Source organism: Monopterus albus, unplaced genomic scaffold (assembly GCF_001952655.1).
Source record: "Monopterus albus unplaced genomic scaffold, M_albus_1.0 scaffold212.1, whole genome shotgun sequence".
Taxonomy (NCBI): domain Eukaryota; kingdom Metazoa; phylum Chordata; class Actinopteri; order Synbranchiformes; family Synbranchidae; genus Monopterus; species Monopterus albus.
The window spans coordinates 1,201,419-1,219,834 of NW_018128092.1; the positions used below are offsets into that span (position 1 = coordinate 1,201,419).

General features: G+C 43.0%; 2 protein-coding genes and 1 long non-coding RNA gene across 5 annotated transcripts in view; 1 reads left to right on the forward strand and 2 right to left on the reverse strand.

Moving 5' to 3' along the window:
- LOC109970987 (uncharacterized) overlaps nucleotides 1–12,958 on the reverse strand; it is a 32,483-nt gene extending 19,525 nt beyond the window's left edge. The window contains exon 1 of the long non-coding RNA XR_002276477.1: nucleotides 11,998–12,958. This is a non-coding gene — a long non-coding RNA (uncharacterized LOC109970987). The remainder of the gene's footprint in view (nucleotides 1–11,997) is intronic.
- LOC109970985 (PDZ domain-containing protein 4-like) overlaps nucleotides 1–13,848 on the forward strand; it is a 33,079-nt gene extending 19,231 nt beyond the window's left edge. For both annotated transcript variants that reach the window (XM_020618965.1, XM_020618966.1), the window contains exons 6-17: nucleotides 1,739–1,837; nucleotides 2,229–2,291; nucleotides 2,419–2,520; nucleotides 6,560–6,984; nucleotides 7,211–7,406; nucleotides 8,226–8,631; nucleotides 8,883–9,291; nucleotides 9,408–9,478; nucleotides 9,947–10,287; nucleotides 10,753–10,893; nucleotides 11,620–11,732; nucleotides 13,583–13,848. In XM_020618965.1, the coding sequence (XP_020474621.1) occupies nucleotides 1,739–1,837; nucleotides 2,229–2,291; nucleotides 2,419–2,520; nucleotides 6,560–6,984; nucleotides 7,211–7,406; nucleotides 8,226–8,631; nucleotides 8,883–9,291; nucleotides 9,408–9,478; nucleotides 9,947–10,287; nucleotides 10,753–10,893; nucleotides 11,620–11,732; nucleotides 13,583–13,826 (2,610 nt within the window). In that variant the 3' untranslated portion in view covers nucleotides 13,827–13,848. The remainder of the gene's footprint in view (nucleotides 1–1,738; nucleotides 1,838–2,228; nucleotides 2,292–2,418; nucleotides 2,521–6,559; nucleotides 6,985–7,210; nucleotides 7,407–8,225; nucleotides 8,632–8,882; nucleotides 9,292–9,407; nucleotides 9,479–9,946; nucleotides 10,288–10,752; nucleotides 10,894–11,619; nucleotides 11,733–13,582) is intronic.
- Nucleotides 13,849–15,628: 1,780 nt separating this feature from the next.
- LOC109970986 (uncharacterized) overlaps nucleotides 15,629–18,416 on the reverse strand; it is a 4,131-nt gene continuing 1,343 nt past the window's right edge. For both annotated transcript variants that reach the window (XM_020618968.1, XM_020618967.1), the window contains 5 exons: nucleotides 17,833–17,898; nucleotides 17,380–17,487; nucleotides 17,264–17,304; nucleotides 15,859–16,822; nucleotides 15,629–15,706 (listed from right to left, as the gene is read on the reverse strand). In XM_020618968.1, coding sequence (XP_020474624.1) covers nucleotides 16,676–16,822; nucleotides 17,264–17,304; nucleotides 17,380–17,487; nucleotides 17,833–17,898 — 362 coding nt within the window. In that variant the 3' untranslated portion in view covers nucleotides 15,629–15,706; nucleotides 15,859–16,675. The remainder of the gene's footprint in view (nucleotides 15,707–15,858; nucleotides 16,823–17,263; nucleotides 17,305–17,379; nucleotides 17,488–17,832; nucleotides 17,899–18,416) is intronic.

Sequence of the window (18,416 nt, forward strand, 5' to 3'; positions counted from 1 at the left end):
GCTGCTGTGTTTGGTGGAGACAATGCTTGGACTTTTTGAGCCCTTCTACAACAGGCTCTTTGTTTTGTCTGTAAAAGCTTAACGAGCCACTGTTTTAGCTGAACAGATCGTTTCTGCTCCGCTGAGTCGCTGCTGCTTCCTGAGACTAACAGCAGCTTGGTCATTAAAGAAGTCAGCAAAGTGGAAGTGCTCAGCCCTTTCTGGATCATATAGCGGGGGGAGGACTCTCTTCCCTCATGACCTTTTCCAAGCCATGTTTGTTCTTTCTTTTGTTTCTTTAAATTACTTCCTAGTCTCTTACCTTTTTAAAGTTCCCTCCTTCTGTTTCTCCCTAAATCAGCCCCTCTCATGCCCTCTAGCTAAACAAACAGGGTGGCTGCTGGATCTCTGCTGGTCTACTACTGGTCTTAACTGGCCTACTGTAGTCATCAGCTGGATTTCATCATCTATACTGGTCTTTCAAAATCCCAGCTGATCACTGATGGTCTAGTCTTTCATGAGCTAGTCTATGGTCTCTCATCTTGTAAGATCACAACAATTAACCTTTGTTAGTCTGAGCTGGTTTTTGGTACTTTACCATAAGTACTAGATGCCACATGAGCCACTTCTGTCTAGTATGGTGACACTTAACCGCGGCCGCCACATTGACAGGGGTGAGGCCTAATGCATGTCTGTGTATAAGGGCAGGGGGTCGAGCCACACTAGAACCACCAAAAGTTAAAAGATGAAATGCATATCTTGGCAGGCTATACGTTTCTCTTTTAGTTATATTTCTAGTGAAATGTTCATTTTTTTCCTCATGTATAAACTTTATTTACATACAATACTTATACATGTATGGAATGGAAGGGCTGTGCAGTTCAACTGTTCTATATTCTGATGAACCAGTCTCACAGCTGTTTGCAACTGCATCTACAAATGACTCAGAGGTGCATTTAACTGTGCACGGTCTGGAAACAAACTGATGGGATCACGCCTTCGTCTGTCCAGATGCGGAAACTAGTGTACACACACACACACACACACACACACCTATATATTTCAGGGATGGGACGATATGACTTTTCCTTAATACGACTTGATGCACTATATTCAGTGTACAGTTCGATTCAGTCACAATGCAATTAAAAATTCAGTGACAGTGTAGAACTAGCTACTTGTATACTGCTCAAAAAAATAAAGGGAACACAACATAGTTGAATGTCTTATTTTTTAACCCCCCCTTCCAGCACTGGTTTGATTCTGTAAAGAACAAACATCCTGACTTACATTCAGTTTTACCATCTTATTAACAAAACGTATTAAGGCTCTGGTGGGACCACACCATACATATCGCTAAACAAAATGATGCGCGTTGTGACATTTTTGTATTGTTCTATTATTTTATATTGTCCCATCCCTAACATTCTGTATATCTATGGGTACTTTATTATGATCTAAGACACTTTGGTCTAATGTTTTTATGATAGGTTTAATGGTTTTAAGGTTGTTTTTCATGATCTACTGTAAGCTTGTCTGATCCAAGATGGTTTTTGGTCCAAGATGATCTTCACTGGTCCACAATGGTGTTTGATGGGTCTTTAATAATCACAACTGGCTCGCCAGCTACAGTAGTTCACCAGCTGGCCACGCAGGTTGTTTCTACATCACCACGCTTGTACCTCACCTTAAGACTACATAAAGACCAGCTGCTCCATCATAAACCAGTTCAGACCATTAAATGTCCTTCTTACTCCAGGAGGTGGAGCTGTACAAGTCCAGCCAGCAGGAGAAGTTGGGACTGACCGTCTGCTACAGGACGGATGATGAACAGGATCTGGGGATTTATGTTGGAGAGGTGATGACAAGAATAACTCATTTAGCCTTTTTTTACTTTCTCCAGACATTAATTTAACCTCCAGGTGGCTCAATAATCAGTGAATTCAGTTTGTTTGTAAAAAGCAAAATGCTCTGAGTAATGATAACACATAGATGTTACTACTTCTATTTCTTATTCATTCTGTTAATCACTCTTCTTATTCATCCACCCTTTTCTTATCTATTACCTTCATTAATCACATCTTCCATCCAACCAATTACTCCCTCTCTCTCCAGTCATTCAGCCTTCTTGCACTGATTTACTCGCTCATGTATGCATTTAGTCACCATTAATCAATCTGTTCCTTAATTTATTTAACCCTCTGTTCTTTGTTTATACAGTATTTCTCTTTCTCTCCCCATCACTTCAGGTCAACCCAAACAGCATAGCAGCCAAGAATGGACGCATCAGAGAGGGCGACCGAATACTACAGGTACTCAGGCATTAGTTTGGGCTCTCTATTGGTGGTTCTGTTTTTATAGTGAACCATCCTAAACTGTCAAAAATCAAACACACAAAATGATTATAAAGTAACCAGACATTTCATGTTCCTGTATCAGATTAACGGAGTTGATATTCAGAACCGTGAGGAAGCAGTGGCCATTTTGACCAGAGAGGACAGCATCAACTTCTCCCTGTTGCTGGCCAGGCCTGAAATAGAGGTGACATCACATGACCCAACACAATTAAACCACTGTCCCAAATCAATGTCCAGGCCTCACAGACTACAGGTAACCACAGTAACAAAAGTTAACCCTCACTGGTAACACTAATACCTCTGTCATATAAGAACATGTACAGTGAGCCGCAGATCGTCTACAGGGTTTCAATAGCGTTCAGTAGTCTTCATATACATAGTTAGTGGAATAGGGTTAATATACTACAAATAATGAAAATGCTTCAGGCTTGGTACTAATGGATCTTTGGACTTGACATGCTTGATTACTAGACAGGTGGAATAACTGGCTTGCATAGTACTAAACTATTTTGAATGCGAGGTTCCCCAAAGCTCCATTCTTGGACCTCTTCTGTTCAGCATCTACAAGCTTCCACAAACTCGGATTATGGTGAAAAACAAAATGTGACCATAATTATGCAGATGATAAATTATATAACAATGTCATCAGGCAGTAACGGTCCCATAGGAGCACTGAGTGATGAAAGTTAAAAAACAAAACAACACACACACACACACACACACACACACACACAAAATACAAGCAATAGTTTTTGGACCTAAATAAGAGCAATTAGATACTGGAGGTGAGTGACTTTTAAAGTTAAACACCACAGAACAAGTCAGAATCTTGGTGTAGTCATGGACCAAGACTTAGATTTTAATATCTACACTGAGAAATTGATTTTATTATGATATGAAACAATAGGTCTTCACATCTGAATATGTGCAGTCACTCAATATTTAGGATTGCCTGCTAGATTATAAATAAATTGATAATAGTTTGTCATTTTTGTCAGTTGAATTAATATATAACACTCACCATTAGTTTAAACTGAGGGAATCCCTTTCTTTGAGCTACTTTCTTCTCATGTCACTGCTGATGTATGGCCAGGGAGAGAGTCATAGAAAAACCCACTTGATTCATAGTATAACCTCAGGTCTGGTTTCTTCCAGAAGGGATGTCACGAGTGCACCGACTTCTGGCCTTTTTATTGTTTATTTGTCCATCTCTCTGTGACCAACATACATGAATAACTAACAGTTATTCATGACATTCATAGTACTAAACTATTTTGAATGCGAGGTTCCCCAAAGCTCCATTCTTGGACATTTCCAAGAATGACATTTCCTCTGACAGACTTCCATCCATCCATCCATTTTCTAAACCGCTTAGTCCCAAACGGGGTCACGGGGGGCTGGAGCCAATCCCAGCCAGCTGCAGGTGAGAGGCGGGGGACACCCTGGACAGGTCGCCAGCCTATCGCAGGGCTAACACACAGACAAACAACCACTCCTACGGGCAATTTAGAGACACCAATGTCTTTGGACTGTGGGAGGAAGCCAGAGCACCCGGAGAGAACCCACACAAGCACAGGGAAAACATGCAAACTCCACACGGAAAGGCCGAACCCAGAACCCAGAACCTGCTCGCTGTGAGGCAACAGCGCTAACCACCGTGCTGCCCTCTGACAGACTTATCAGCCCAAATTTAACTTTTTCAAATATCAGTCAGATAACTTGGTATTTCTAAAATTTTGGTCATGGCTCTAAGGAAAGGGTCGGCATGTAACACTAGATGGAAATCCTGAATGAGAGACAGATATTAACAGAATGAAGCCAAAGATGTCTGTTTTCTGCTGGACAGGTAATTTAGCCTAATAAGTAAAGTCTAAATGCAAGTTTTAGTTTGATGGCTTTTGCTAGAACTTGGGCAGAGCGGGGTAACCCACTGTGGTCAAGTCAGCTGCACTTGTTTTCTGATTCCAATGAGAGCTTTGCTGAGGGCTGTAACCTGCCGCTTCACCACTAGATGTCACTAAATCGCTCACACTGCACCTTTAAAAATTGTGTTTTAGGAAACATGATATACTCTCTAGCTTTACACATCAAGCACCAGCCTCTGCAATCATGAACTTTCATCTTGCACAGTGGCAGCCTCCCACTATTCTAAACCAGTCAGTCTAACCAGCATCTAGTCAATTCACTAAACCATCATAACACAAATAAAGTTTCATCACCAAACACATCACTGCAGTGGCTTTTTCACAAGCTGAAACCAGCTTCAGTTTGTTTTCACAATCAGTCTCTGTCCTCGCATCACGCACCACATATAGTATGTGTACGTGCACTCTGTGCGTTATTACACTCGGAGCCATGATAAATGGTTCTAGTATGACAGCAGGTCCCAGAGTGGGTGTCCACATCTGCTGACACAGGAGAAACTGTGCCACGGTATAGTCACACATGTCAGGTAAAACACACTCACTCATGCATATTCACTGATGAATGTGCACTGTGCGTGCACACTGGCACATCAACCAAATGAATGGGCCAGTCTGTCAGAATTCAGACAACTCTGACACTTTAGGCAGTCAGATCGAGCAGGAAGGAGAGAACAGCAGATGATGGATGTTCTCTTGACTAAGAAAATAACAAATTAGGAGGTGATGGGGGAACAGCTACAATGAGGGAGACGGAGCAGAAACACCCAGGATAGTGGCTGGTAAATGTGTGCTATTGTTTTCCCCCCACGTTTAGTGACACATCGGTCTGTCTAACAGCAGATTAAGGTCTTTGGACAGCTGCTGCCCAGATTTATCATGAAATATACTGACCCCAATCCTGTTTTGAGTTTAATGTCTCAGAACAATAATGTTAATGAGAGTGAACATGAATTACTGACCTTAAAAAGTGTAAACAAATATAGTAAAATACCCAGTAAAATGAAACTGAACCTAGGTACACAACTGCAGGATTATTAATATTGGCTGGTGGTGTTATATTTTAAACTAGCTTTTGATTTTGGGCAACTGACATAATTTTATTAAGAAAAAACATGATGTATGTTGCTGTCCAGTGAAGACAGAGGGGAAGGTATCAGAGGATGAAATGATGAAGGGATGATGGATGAGGAGAGGAAAATGGAGCAGCACATTTATCCCATGTGACCTGATTTTTCTGTCAAGGTCACACACACACATACACACAAGAAGATGGTTTCATGTAGCTTCATACACAGCTCCAACACAAACTGCGATATTTTACAGTAGATCATTAAAAAATAAACAGTTGGTCCATCTCTCAGTGCAGCCCAGTGGCTCCAACTGTAGACATACATCTTGAAAACACAACTTTATTTATACACCTCAAAAATATACATTTTTAAAAAAGCAGCTCAGTGATTTCCTAAAATAGCTGGTCACTGTAAGAAATAATTTTTTTCAGGGGACTATTTTCTGCAGCGGATGAATCTACATTTGGTCTCCAGTGAGTATTTGTGACAGCAGGACAAACAATAGTGCATGTGCATGGTGATGAAAGAAGAGGTCACCCAGTGCAACACTGTGGCTCACTGGTGTGTGTAAATAGCTCTTATTACAACTAAGGAGCTCTGTGTTGAGAAAATGTAAAATATCAGTTTTAATGAAATCTTAACTCTTTGAAGCTGTGACACAACACATCCTCATTTAACATCAGAAGTACAAGAGCGCAAACATGGATACTGACTAATACCTACATACACAGATGTTGTAGAAAGCAACACAGTGCTGACAACATTATTTCCAAGTCAACAAGGAAATGCTGATGCATGAAACTGTAAACGAGAAGCCACTTTGTAGTGTCAATAAAAGACATTAAGGATGGAGAATTTAATACAGAGGTATCTTGTGTCAGTAACAACAAAAGTGCTAGAGTCGCTCATATTAAAAACCGTCCTATTGACGCACAGAATAGAGCTGGCAGATTTTTCTGCTGTTCTTCATCACAGTATTAGAAAAGTTAAAGTCAAGTCTCTACAGTCACTGATGTGGCTGCATTTTTCAATAAGGCATCAGTGAGCTGAGACAGCAGCTACAGGATGTGTCAGCCTATCAACAACACTGACACACAACATTCTTTAGAAGTAAATCAAGAAAGTACCTGGTGCACAGGCAATATTCTGAAAATCAACACCTTGGCCTCTTTAGTTTCCTTTATATTGTCACATAAATTAAACATCAATGTTCTGCTCATCTTTCCAGAACGACATCCCTGCTGATCCAGAGGAGGACATGGAGCTGACACTGGAGGAAGGAGGCTTCTGCTCAAACCCCCGAGCCTCTACCTGCTCCCTCAGCTCCCCTCACCTTTCTGGCTACTACCGACTGCGTTGGGGAGGAGGAGGCAGAGAAGGTGCAGGGGGTGACGTAGAAGAGGACGAGGATGGAGAACAAGGAGGGAAGGGGGACAGAAACCCACCCGTCCCCCTCCCTCCTCTGCTGAGCCTCGCTCCACTGTTGTCCAACAGCCAGGAGCTGGACAGCGGAGTGGGCCGGACCGACGACAGCACCCGGTGCGAGGAGTCGTCAGAACACGACCTACTGGGTGATCAGACTAGCGCCTGTAACACCAACACCACCAACACACCAGGAAGCACCAGGAAGTTCAGACCAGGACCCAGCCCCAGGTAGGACAGGTGATTTAGTGTCTGTACTAAATGTGTCAAACCCAGGAGCGTCAGTCCTTGAGTGTCTGAGGAAAACTCTTTTGCCAAATTTTCATTATAATTTAAACTGACATACATGTAAACCATGAGGACAGGAACAAATAGCAGGAGGAACTTTCAGAGCAGTATTCAATACTTTCATTTTTTAGTGTATCACAGTAAATCTCTCCTTGTTGTCTGTCTGCAGGTCCAGTCCCAGACCGAGCCCCGGCCTCGGCCCAAGTCCCAGGCCGAGCCCCAGCCCTGGCCAAGGACGAGGAGACACCACTCCTCCTTTCCTCCACCTGCGAGATCTCCAGCTCAGCTCAGACTCGCTCCCTGGCCTGGACTGGGGAGGAGCAGGAGCAACGTATAGCCCCCACCACCACCACCACCATCACAAGGTACAGCAGGAGGTGAAATGAGAAGTCTGCTGATATTTTACATTTCACTTAATGTCATCAAATGTTAGTTAAATTGAGTATTTACACTTAAATGCTTTATACTTCTACTCCAAAACTTTTAAAAAGAAAAATTGTGTACTATTTCGTGCACTACATTTTTGTATTAGAGAATTGCAAATGACGACCTTACTGTTGTGACACACACACCCTGTGTGTGTCACAGCCTGATCTCTCTCGTCCCTCCACTGGGACCAGAAACCATTAAACCCCTCAGTGTCCACACTGTCCCTTCATCTCCACGATCACACACTGTAGTTTGTTCTGGCTCAGTCCCACACACACTGTCCTGCTACCACAAACACTCACTACAGACTGAATGTGGATTCAGCCGCCACTGAAAATAGTCCCCAACAAATGCACCATTTCCTCCTGTTGTTTGATTAAAAATTACATAATGAAGAAAAAAAAACTATTTTGATGAAAAGGAAGAATATTCTCCCTCTTTTCACCACAGATAGTTTTTTGAACAAATACTGTGACAAAACTAAATAGAGAGTTATTCTCATACTAATTATGATGCCAAAAATATTTTTCATTTTAGGCCGCAGCTTAGATCGTTTCTGTAAAATGAATTATCTTGCCGGTGTGTCCATATGAATGCTCTTTCCATAAATATCCTCAGAGTATAAACAACCATCCTTTGAATATTGTGAAATGATACAAGTGTCAAGAAAGTACTAAGGTTTCAAGAAGCTAGACCAGAGTTCCAAGACCTGATGTTGGCTGCTAACTGACGGCTAACTACTCTCTGACCTGCAGCACTACCATCACCATCACCACCAGCCCCATCTGACAATGATGATGATGCCAGGCCTGACGGAGGAAGAGTGCCAGCGATACCAGGAGCTGCTGGAGATAAAGTGCCAGTATGAAAAGCAGCAGAGAGAGGCAGTGAAAACTGACTGTGAATGCACCAAAGCAGAAGAGCCAGACCAAGATGAGAGAAAAGAGCCAGAAAAAGAAGAAGCAGCTGCTTCTTCTGTGGTGGTGGACTTGAACTGCAATGAGACTTTAAGTGAGCATGAGATGGCGCTCATTGAGGAGGAGTTGCGGCACCTGGAGTTTAAGTGCCGCAACATTCTCCGTGCCCAAAAGATGCAGCAGCTCAGAGAGAGATGTCTGAAAGCCTGGATGATGGAGGAGGAGGCCGTGGCAGCTGGAGCAGGTAACCATGACAACTGGCATCCTTTAGGTTTCATGGAAATGTTCATTATTAACTGACAGAAGTGTTTTAAAATTTTTAATGAAGACATCCCACCCCCTGCTTATGACTAGTTGGGATTCTCTGTCTGGTTGTCACCATGAGGTTGGACAGACAATCAGGGAAGAGTCCAATTAGTCCCGCTTCCTAATTCTAAATACAATCTGCTATCTGGTTGCTGTACAGGTGCTAATCTAGAAAATCCTATCTTGTAGGTATGGGTGATGACGATGAGGACAATGATGACCCTCACCATCACGAGCTGTCCGCCATCAACGAGCTCCCGGAGCGAGAACGATCGGACGACAAAGACAGCACCAGTGCCTACAACACAGGAGGGGAGAGCTGCCGGAGCACACCATTGGTCAGCACTGAGCAGATCCCACCTCTCCACAAAGAGGAGGAGGAAGGAGACAGACAACGGGTGTCTTCGCCTCCTCTCCTCCCAATCAGTCGCCTTCCACCTTTGCACTCCCCCCTCTCCCCACGGCGTCACGGGCGAGACCAAGAGAGATGCCGCCTCAGCTGCTCTTTCTCCCCGAGCACATACAGGAAGTATGAATTGGCCAATGGCAACATGGCAGACGGCTCAAGCTCCACCCCCTCCACACCGTCTAAGTTCAGGTCTGTACTACTATTAACACATCTTGGTAGTTTAACCTTTGTAAAACTGCATGTGTATCTTTGTTTTTACATTTAAATACCAGGAGCTGTGATGCTCTATTTGTTGCCATCCTCAGGTCTCTGACCAGAGAGGCAGGGTTGTCTTCAAGAAGGGGTGTGGCCGATGGAGGGCGGGGCTCCAGAGCAGGTACACAATCTGTACTGCCCCAGCTTGTTAACCATACAGAAACCCTTCCCTTCTCTTAGGTTTCACTAACAAACCCAGGTCTGGTTGCTCATGAGGAGACAGTTCCATGCAAAAGTTCCTCAGTAGTGTGGCTGCCTGCAACACAACAGTTAACAGCCATAAAAACTCCACTGGACAGCAACAAACACAAGTCTTTCAGGAGTTCCAACATCTGTATTATGTGTGTCTTCATTCTCTCCATCAAACAAATCCAAACTCAGACAGCAGCAGGAAGAAGGTACAAACCGAGCACCTAAAAGCACAGCCTGCTCTTTGTAGCAGCAACACTACACCTTGGTCTGAGATCAGTCAGACAACAGCCAATGATATCCTGTAGTTTCTATTGGCCAGATCTGCACTCACACAAACAAGCCAGTGAACCTTAAATGTGATTTTCTTGGTTTATTTACTATCTCTATTCATTATCAGCTACCGACAGGTCCGGAGGAAGAAGTGCAGAGTCCAGTCCCTACTTCACCAGGAGACACCAGAGCCACAACAGACCATTAGAACGCTACCAGAGCTGCATGACACTGCCCTCCGAGGGTCTGGTGGACCCTCTGGACAGGATGAGAGACAGAGCGAGGGCTGAGGGTGAGGAGAGAGGGATGGCCACAGGAAGCAGTGCCCCAGCCAGCCCCAGGAGTGTGAACAGTGCCCCCTGTGGTATGGAGGTCCATCATACAGGCACATCGCGGTTAGGACTGGCCTTACCACTCGGTCTGACACACTCATCACTGGCTGCTTCACCACAACGCATGGAGTGGAAGGTAAATGGTGATTCTGCTCATGGAAAGTCAAAGTGCAGGGTCAAATGCAAAATCATGGTTAAAAAACAGTTGAATCAGTTGTTCATTTGGAAAATAATCAAAAAACCGATGATTTGGAACTTGATGAAAAGAAGGCCTGAGTAACACGTCAACATTCTGTGGAACTGAATAGTTCAGATATGATCTGTTTTTATTTTTAACAATTTGTCCAAATTAATGATCAGTGAAGCAAATTCTATTAAAGTTTAACTTCTTAGTGTTCCTTCCACGTGTATGTATTTTGTGAGAAACAATTGGTGCACATCTGTTTCAGTATTTTCTATGTTATCTATTGTGATGTGTGGATATCAGATTAAATCCAGTTTCAAGAACAAAGCACCTAAAGCTGTAAGAGGTGTAAATGTCTTTTTCTAGCAGGACTACAGACACGATTCTGGGCAACTTCTTTGTCCTGTTTGTGTCCAGGTGAAGATTCGGAGCGATGGAACCCGCTATGTGGCCAAGCGGCCAGTCAGAGATCGTCTTCTTAAGGCCAGAGCCATGAAGATCAGGGAGGAACGCAGCGGGATGACGACCGACGATGACGCAGCCAGCGAGATGAAGCAGGTACAGTAACCACAGCTATGAGCAAGCAGGAAGCTGGATGAAGGTTAACTACAGCAAAGCTACACGAAGGAGAGAAGAAGTTTAACTGAAGCTGCTAAGAGAAACTAGTTCTCACTACCCTGTAAAAAAAAAGATCAAATTGACAATGTACATGTGATACAACACAACAAAAGAAACACAGAAAAGTCACGACAGCAAAAAACCGAACCTGAACATGTCCTAAATAAAACACTCCCCTCTGGGTGAGTCACATTATATTTGTTATAGACAAATCGACTGTGTATTTTCTGGCTACAACTGAAACAGTAATGAGAAAAATATTTAACTTGCACCTTTTCAGACTGTTTGACCGACTTGAACACTGGCCTAAAAATGTCCCTGACGTCCTACTGGTCAGTTTTGTAACATCTTTAACTTTCCCTGTTTAGACAGTATGAACAGCTCGAACACTAAGTAACAGTCTTGTCTTTTTACTGGTCAGAGCAGAATCTCTTGTTTATACGACACGTGAGCCGTGTCCAAAAGTTCTTATCCAACAGCTGGTTCTGTCCGATGCTGGAAGCTGCTGACATGCAGCAGGATAACGTAGAAATAAAAAATGGCAAAAAAGTATCTTAACTATTCAAATCACTAAACAGATATTAAGGTAGCGTAACTACCAGCAAAGTACTGGGCACACAGTGGGAGATGCTGCTCAATAAACCATGTACAACTGGTTTCCAACAGGGCCGATACTGGAGCAAAGGGGAGCGGAAGCAGCAGCTGCTGAGAGCAAGAGAGTACCGACGAAGAAGAGAGCTGATGATGCAGAGCCGCCTAGACTACCTCAGAGGAGACAGGTCGGGTTGTACCTGAGATTTATCTGTGCACTTTGGGGAACTGAGTTACATAACTGTCATCTAACTTCATCAAGTAAAAACACAGTCATTAACTGTTTTACATGTATTTTTAGATACTCCCAGTTTATAAGAACACGTTTGGCAGAGATGAATGGGTTATTTGGGTGTTTTTAAATCAGTTTCCTTGGTGCTTTGCCACAAGTTCAGGGTTTAGCCATCTCTGGGTTTACCACCACATCATGAGATCTGAACAACATCATCTTACCTTCAGCTGCTGCGCAGATACCATTCACTGGGAAAATATCCCCAAGACAGACGTTCCCTTCAGCTGAAACACAGACTAAAACATGCAGGTGTTTACTGGTGGTTGTCAGACAAGGACACTTCCTTCTTCTTCTGTTGCTTTTTCAGGTGCATCACCACCACCTTGTGAATTGGAGGTGAAACAGTATTTGTCCTAGTGTCCAACCTAAGACCTAATCAACATGATTTCAACCACCTGTGAGCTCAGTGAAAACTCTGGCAGTGGAAGGCTTAAAGGGCCCCAGATGATGAGTAGAGTGAATAACAGCAGTGCATATAATCATTTGGCTAACGTCTTATCTGAGGCTGCATGGTTAGACCTACAGCTTGTTCACTGAGTGCTGAAACTCCACTGTCAGAAAACCAAACCTGCAAGCACAGAGTTGTTTTCAGTGCATAAATATTTTACTTTATTTAAAATAATATCTGCAAGTGAGCGAGTATATTGATGCCAATAGAAATTAAGTGATTTAAATAATTAAATAGTTAAACAGAAATGAAAGTCTGCTGATTTTTATTTGTTCATGGAAGATATCAATGTAAAGACACAAGATACAGTTCATGTTTATATGAGACATTCGTGGGGCTCTGTACTAACTTTTCACAAGAGACAAAATACTTTTACAGTTTTTCATATTACAGAGAGTTAATAAAGCTTTATGGTATGTTTTGGAATAGATGGGCATTTATCTGGTTTGCCCAAGATACTATACTCATTTTGTGCACACAAGTCAAAAACATTTGCCCACAACACAGTATTAACTTGTGCAGCTAAGATCTGTATATTTGCAAACATTCACATGCACTAAATATTCCTTTGTACAGACAAAATGATACATTTCTGTTAGGTGCCGTTCACACCTGTCAGTGAGCGAACGAGAAAGAGGCGGACCCAGGTAGCTGACTTCGGTGCATGCAGTGATTTATTATATACAGTGATCAAGGGAGTGACAATACACAGAGGGAAATAGTGCGTAGTCCTGTCGATGAGTAGTAGCCGGGTGTTTGACCAACAGCAGGAGGTGAGGAGATGGAGAGCTGGGCCGAGCTGTGTAGGTGGGGTCACTCCTGGGCTGGTCGGTGGTGATGGTGGCTACTGAAGGTGGAGACAGAGAGATGATGACAATAGTAGAACAGATAGGCGACTGAGCATTGACCTGCCTGGGAGGGGAGAGTGGAGCCACGGTCTGGAGGAACAGTCCATGGGCAGAACACAAAACAGTAGCTGGCTAGGGGATAAATACATACAAAACAATGAAAATGCACGGAGAAAAAATGGCCTAGTGACTAGAAAGAACTGGCAAGTGACTGAGGAGTGAAACCGGGTAATATAGTGAGTGACCTAATCAAGTACAGCTGGTGATAAGGGAGTGAGGAACAGGTGAACGTGATAAGAGTAATTGGGCAAGAGACAGTAGGAAAGGAGAGGGAGGCCAGAGCGGCCGAGCAAACCTGACAGTTTCATCTTTCACCACTACAGGGTTTGTTGGTGTCTCTTATTGCAGCCCATGGATTAAAGCAGTGTTACCTTTTGGTTTTATTTCCAGAGACCCTGCTTTGACATCGGGCATCCCTGAAGACCACCACTCATCCTCGAGCATGCAGCTTCACCCCAGACAGGACTCACCCAGCAACAATGTCCTATTACTGAGCCAGAAGAAGATCATGAAGAAGAGGAACCGCCGCATCCTTGACAACTGGTTCACCATCCAGGAGCTGCTGGCTCATGGCTCCAGATCGCCAGATGGAAAGAAAATCTACAACCCTCTGCTTTCTGTCACCACAGTGTGATCTGAGGACAGAGAGGAGGAAGAGCACGGGGGGGGAGAAGCTGACAACACCAGCCAGGAAGTCAAAGGTCAGAGCTTCTGCTTTCTTTGAGCTGGAAGGAAGATGGAGTGGAAGTCTTAGGACATTAGGAAAGGAGAAGAGATTACATAAAACTACTGTAGAAACATTTGGTGACAAAGTTCTGCTTAAAACTGTCGTCTGAACTGTTTTCGAAAGTGTGTGCAAGTGGAGAAAAAGGAAAAGCTGCAGAAGGAGAAGCCTGAAGTTTAACAATGAACAAGTGGCAGCAAAACCAAGTAAACATGTAAAGACAAACAGCTGTATATTATCTTTGGGTTGGAAAGTTCACCCTGGGAGCAAATGACTTTTTAGGGACTGGATGTTGGAGTCAATTCCATTGCTTTCCTCTGCTGCTGGTACTGGACTGGATCCTGATCAGGCCACTGGGACTCAGAATCAACTTCTCTGATTAACAAGGACATGTCATGTCAGTTACAACATGCTTCCTCATTCCTTTCTCCTCACATTTTGTCCTTGTATCCTACCCTGGCTTGACTAAGGCACAAAAGTGAGGGAAACATGGATGCAGTTAGGGGAACTGGGCTTCACCTTAAATGTCTCATCACCGGTGAATAAAGACAGTGAATGAAAACATCAACCTGCTCATCAAACTTTGTTGTCATGTTAAAAAAAGTTTCAGAAGATTCAGAGGAAACAACTCAGTGTCTAAGTGACTTTATTCTGGGAGGATGTAAATGTACAGAAATCTGTGGTGGTCACCGTGGTGCAGAGACACATCGGCACACACAGCTGAAGACCAACGTTCAGCCAGGGTTGTTGTTGTTATTATTATTATTATTATTATTATTATATGTTAAATTGTTAATATTACATTTGTTGCTTATGGGTTTATGGCAGGATGGCCAGAGTGTGTTCGGGGCTTCAGCGACAATGACCATTTTGGAGCTGTGTAAAAAAACAGATGAAGACTGAACAATGAAATGCATGAAATACTGAATATTGTGGATTATTGGACATCATTTTTAAATCTAAACTGGTGTAGCTTAAAGCATTTTAGTAGTGAAAGATGTGAAAGTGCAGAAAAATGCTGAGCAAATAAAAGAGAGACATAAAATGCTCCCTGGTTTTTCTTTGAGCCATGTAACAAGTCTTTCAACCCTGGTTGTCTGACAGCACTCAGTCGGGACAAATAAAAACTATTAAACTCTCAGTGACAAAGTTAGTTGTGTTTTCCTACGTTTAACTGCTGCTGAGATTTGTTGTTTAAACATCTGTCTGACAGAAGGACCTCACACACACACTACAAATACATGGCTTTGTGTTACAGATGAGAGCAGGTTCATCTTAACTCAGTGTCAATTCACTTTCAATTTGCCAGAATCCTGTTCAATCAGTTTTTGACGGCACCTACCACGCAGGTTAGTGCAGTTTAAAGTGATAAGTCAGTATAACATCAGAACAAATAGGTTTTCCTCTGACATGGGAAAGTGAAACAGCGGCCGTGTGGTGACAGGCTCGCCCGGACGTTTTCATTATGATTCCAGCAATAAACAGGACTAGAACAATCATCACACTTTCATACCGTCGATGTAATGAACACCTCAGCCCCTAGGGAGCAACTAGCAGAGCTGGAGTGATTTGACTGGACAGAAGGAGAATGGAACAGAATCTGTCATCTGTCCAGCTCGTGTACCAGCACCGATCCAAACCCCTCCTCCGCCGAGCTGGTAAGTGGCTGAGTGCAGGAAACAGTGACAAGGTTCAGTCCAGTGAATAACAAGCTCGGGGAATTAGGAGGTCATCCGTGGGGTAACGGAGGAGGATGGATTCATCCGCTGCTGAAAACAGTCCCCTGAAAACTGTAATACATGAGAAGTGTTTGCTGAAGTGCGAGCTGCTGTTGTATGAAATTACAAAAGAACCCATGTGTCTGAGGTAGTTTGACACACTTTCTTTAAAGAAACCTGTTGTTGGCATCAACACAACATCTGACTCACTGCGATACACTCACCCACACACAACTTGAAGTAAAACCCCTTTTAGATCAATGAGTTCACTGCATGAGCCTGTGCAGTGGCAAACCAGTCAGGACAGGAGGGCACTTTGTGTTTCTCTTCACAGTCACTCATAAAATATCTTTACTTCACTTTAATTCATCAAATATTACATTTACAAGGAAACAGCTGCTACTATTAAGATACACAAAACTATGCACAAACTACACAAACAGCCTAAAGCGTGCAGCATTTAGTGGACAGTAGAAACGGCTGCAGCGCCCAGACAGCATGGCGCAGCAAACACAGGAAACAAAGGTGTGAGCAGGCTTCTGATTGGCTCAGGTGTGGCCTGTGGTGCCGAGCGGAGGCTCCGCCTTCCTCGGAAGGATCCGGACAGAAGGTTTTCAACACCACTAACGTATCACACCTACCTTTAACACTCTAGATAGCGTCTGTACTGAACAGGACAAGAGCTTTTTTATTAGTAGCTTGATTTTTGTTTTGTTTGTAAAATGCTGTGAAACAGTGTTTACAGTTTTATTTTGAGTTGGGCTCCCCCCACCCCGGCACACCACAACCTGGTGTCTCTTCAGGTCCATGCTGGGTGTTGCTCTGTGCATTAAAACATTTCATAAGCAATTCTCCTAAACTCTGAAAGGCACTGTTGGTCACTTACTGTAGTTCCACTGGGAGACATCACTGTAAATATGACAAGGCTGTAAAACTAGTGACCAGTGGTAAAAGAAGGAGGCAGAAGGCCCAGTTCTGGATGAAACTCGGCCATCTACAGTGAACAAATGGCTTTTTAGGGACTGGATGTTGGAGCGTTCCCTACTGTAACGGTTTATTACAGTATGTGTGCGGAGTGCATGTGAGTGTACTGTAGATCTGGGCCTGATCCCTGCTGGCTAAATCAAGGCTCTGGTAGACGGAGTCTTCACATGTGGAGACTGGAGGACATGTCTCATCTGTGGAAATCTGAAACAAAAAGCAAAATGTCACAGACGCTGTTAAGCAATGAGCCATTTAACACACACAGGTGGTCAGGAAATGAAACAAACCAAATACAAGTGGCTATAGTTATCCCCATTTTACCAACAGTGTGTCATGTTAAACTTAAATATGTTCCCCAGGGGGTGGCATCGTCCTGTGCCGGTGGTTCAGGGTGGGAGCATCACCAGTACCCTCCTGGTCCTTCGTTGTTTTAAACACCTTCATCAGTGCTTTTCTTTATGTTGAACGGGTTGTTGTGTTTAATTTAACATTTACAGACACATTGGTTGTGTTAGTTTTACATTAAAAACACGACACAAAACAAAATTAATTTTATCAGACCTTCCACCAACGAAGCCAAAAGAAAGTTTCAGTGATTTGTCAGTTACTTTGTGAAGTGTCCAGAGCCAACTTGTGTTTTTTTACCTTTTTGTCTCCGGCGTTTGGGTTTCCTCTCGTGTTCAAATCTGTGGAACACAAATATTTCAGGTCTTTATGTGAATCTGTTATAAACATGTGGACGGAGGTGGCAGGAGACTCACCAGCAGAGCTCCTCTTCATCTTCAGTTTGTAGAGCAGCAGCAGCAGAACAACAACCAACAGCAAAGCAAACACAGACGCACAAACCATCAGAATCAAGATGAAGTAACCTGTTGAACAGACACAGGAGGGGGAGGCGGGGAAAGGGAGAAGGGATTCTGATTCACTGAACTGTAGGAAACCACAAAATAAAACTTCCTGTGGGTCAGACCAGACTCCTGCTGAGTCATGCTGCTTCTTCACCCCTATGTTTAGATTACTGGTCAAGTTTGATCTTAAATCATGAAGTTTTTGCATCTTGTATGAAACCTGATGTTTTACATCAAACAAACATTGTGATATCATTTAAATGCTGCAGGTTAACATCAACTTTCTGTAAGTTTAATGTGAAATTTACTGGTCTGTGTGTTGACTGGTGTTAAAACAGAAATGACACAAGCAGCACTGTCGTGTACCTTGTTCTAGGGATCCAGGTGGCGTTTCAGGTGTGGAGCCGGTGGAGGTGGAGGTGGTGGCCACAGCTGTGAAGAGTGATGACACATCAAAACCCATCACATATCACAAAAACTGGGTTAATGTCTTTTAGACTGTAACGTTACATTAAACATAAAACTCTTCACCAACATAAACAGATATGAACTTTAAAAGGAAGAAACAGAAAGTTTAATCCTGGAATAAGTGAGTTAGTGAAGCTGCAGACATGTTAGTTTGTTTTGTAAATCTGTACTCGTTTTTGTTTACATTTCAGAAATTGTAGTTGTGCTGTTTTCTCTTCCTGTGCAGAGAAATGATTAGAAATTGAACTCAACATTAACTTTGCCTTAAACTTAAATGTAATCCTGCTAAAATAAAAAGATGTTTCCACTGATAATATTATCATGTATTAGAAAAATAAACTGTTTGTTCATGAATCTTATCTGTAAATAATGTAGGTCATTTGTCATTACATGCAGAGAAAAATAACAAAACTTATTTTGAGTTCACTTTAAAGCTGGTACAGACAGAACTGACAGGGACCAACAAACACACTGATCAGGTT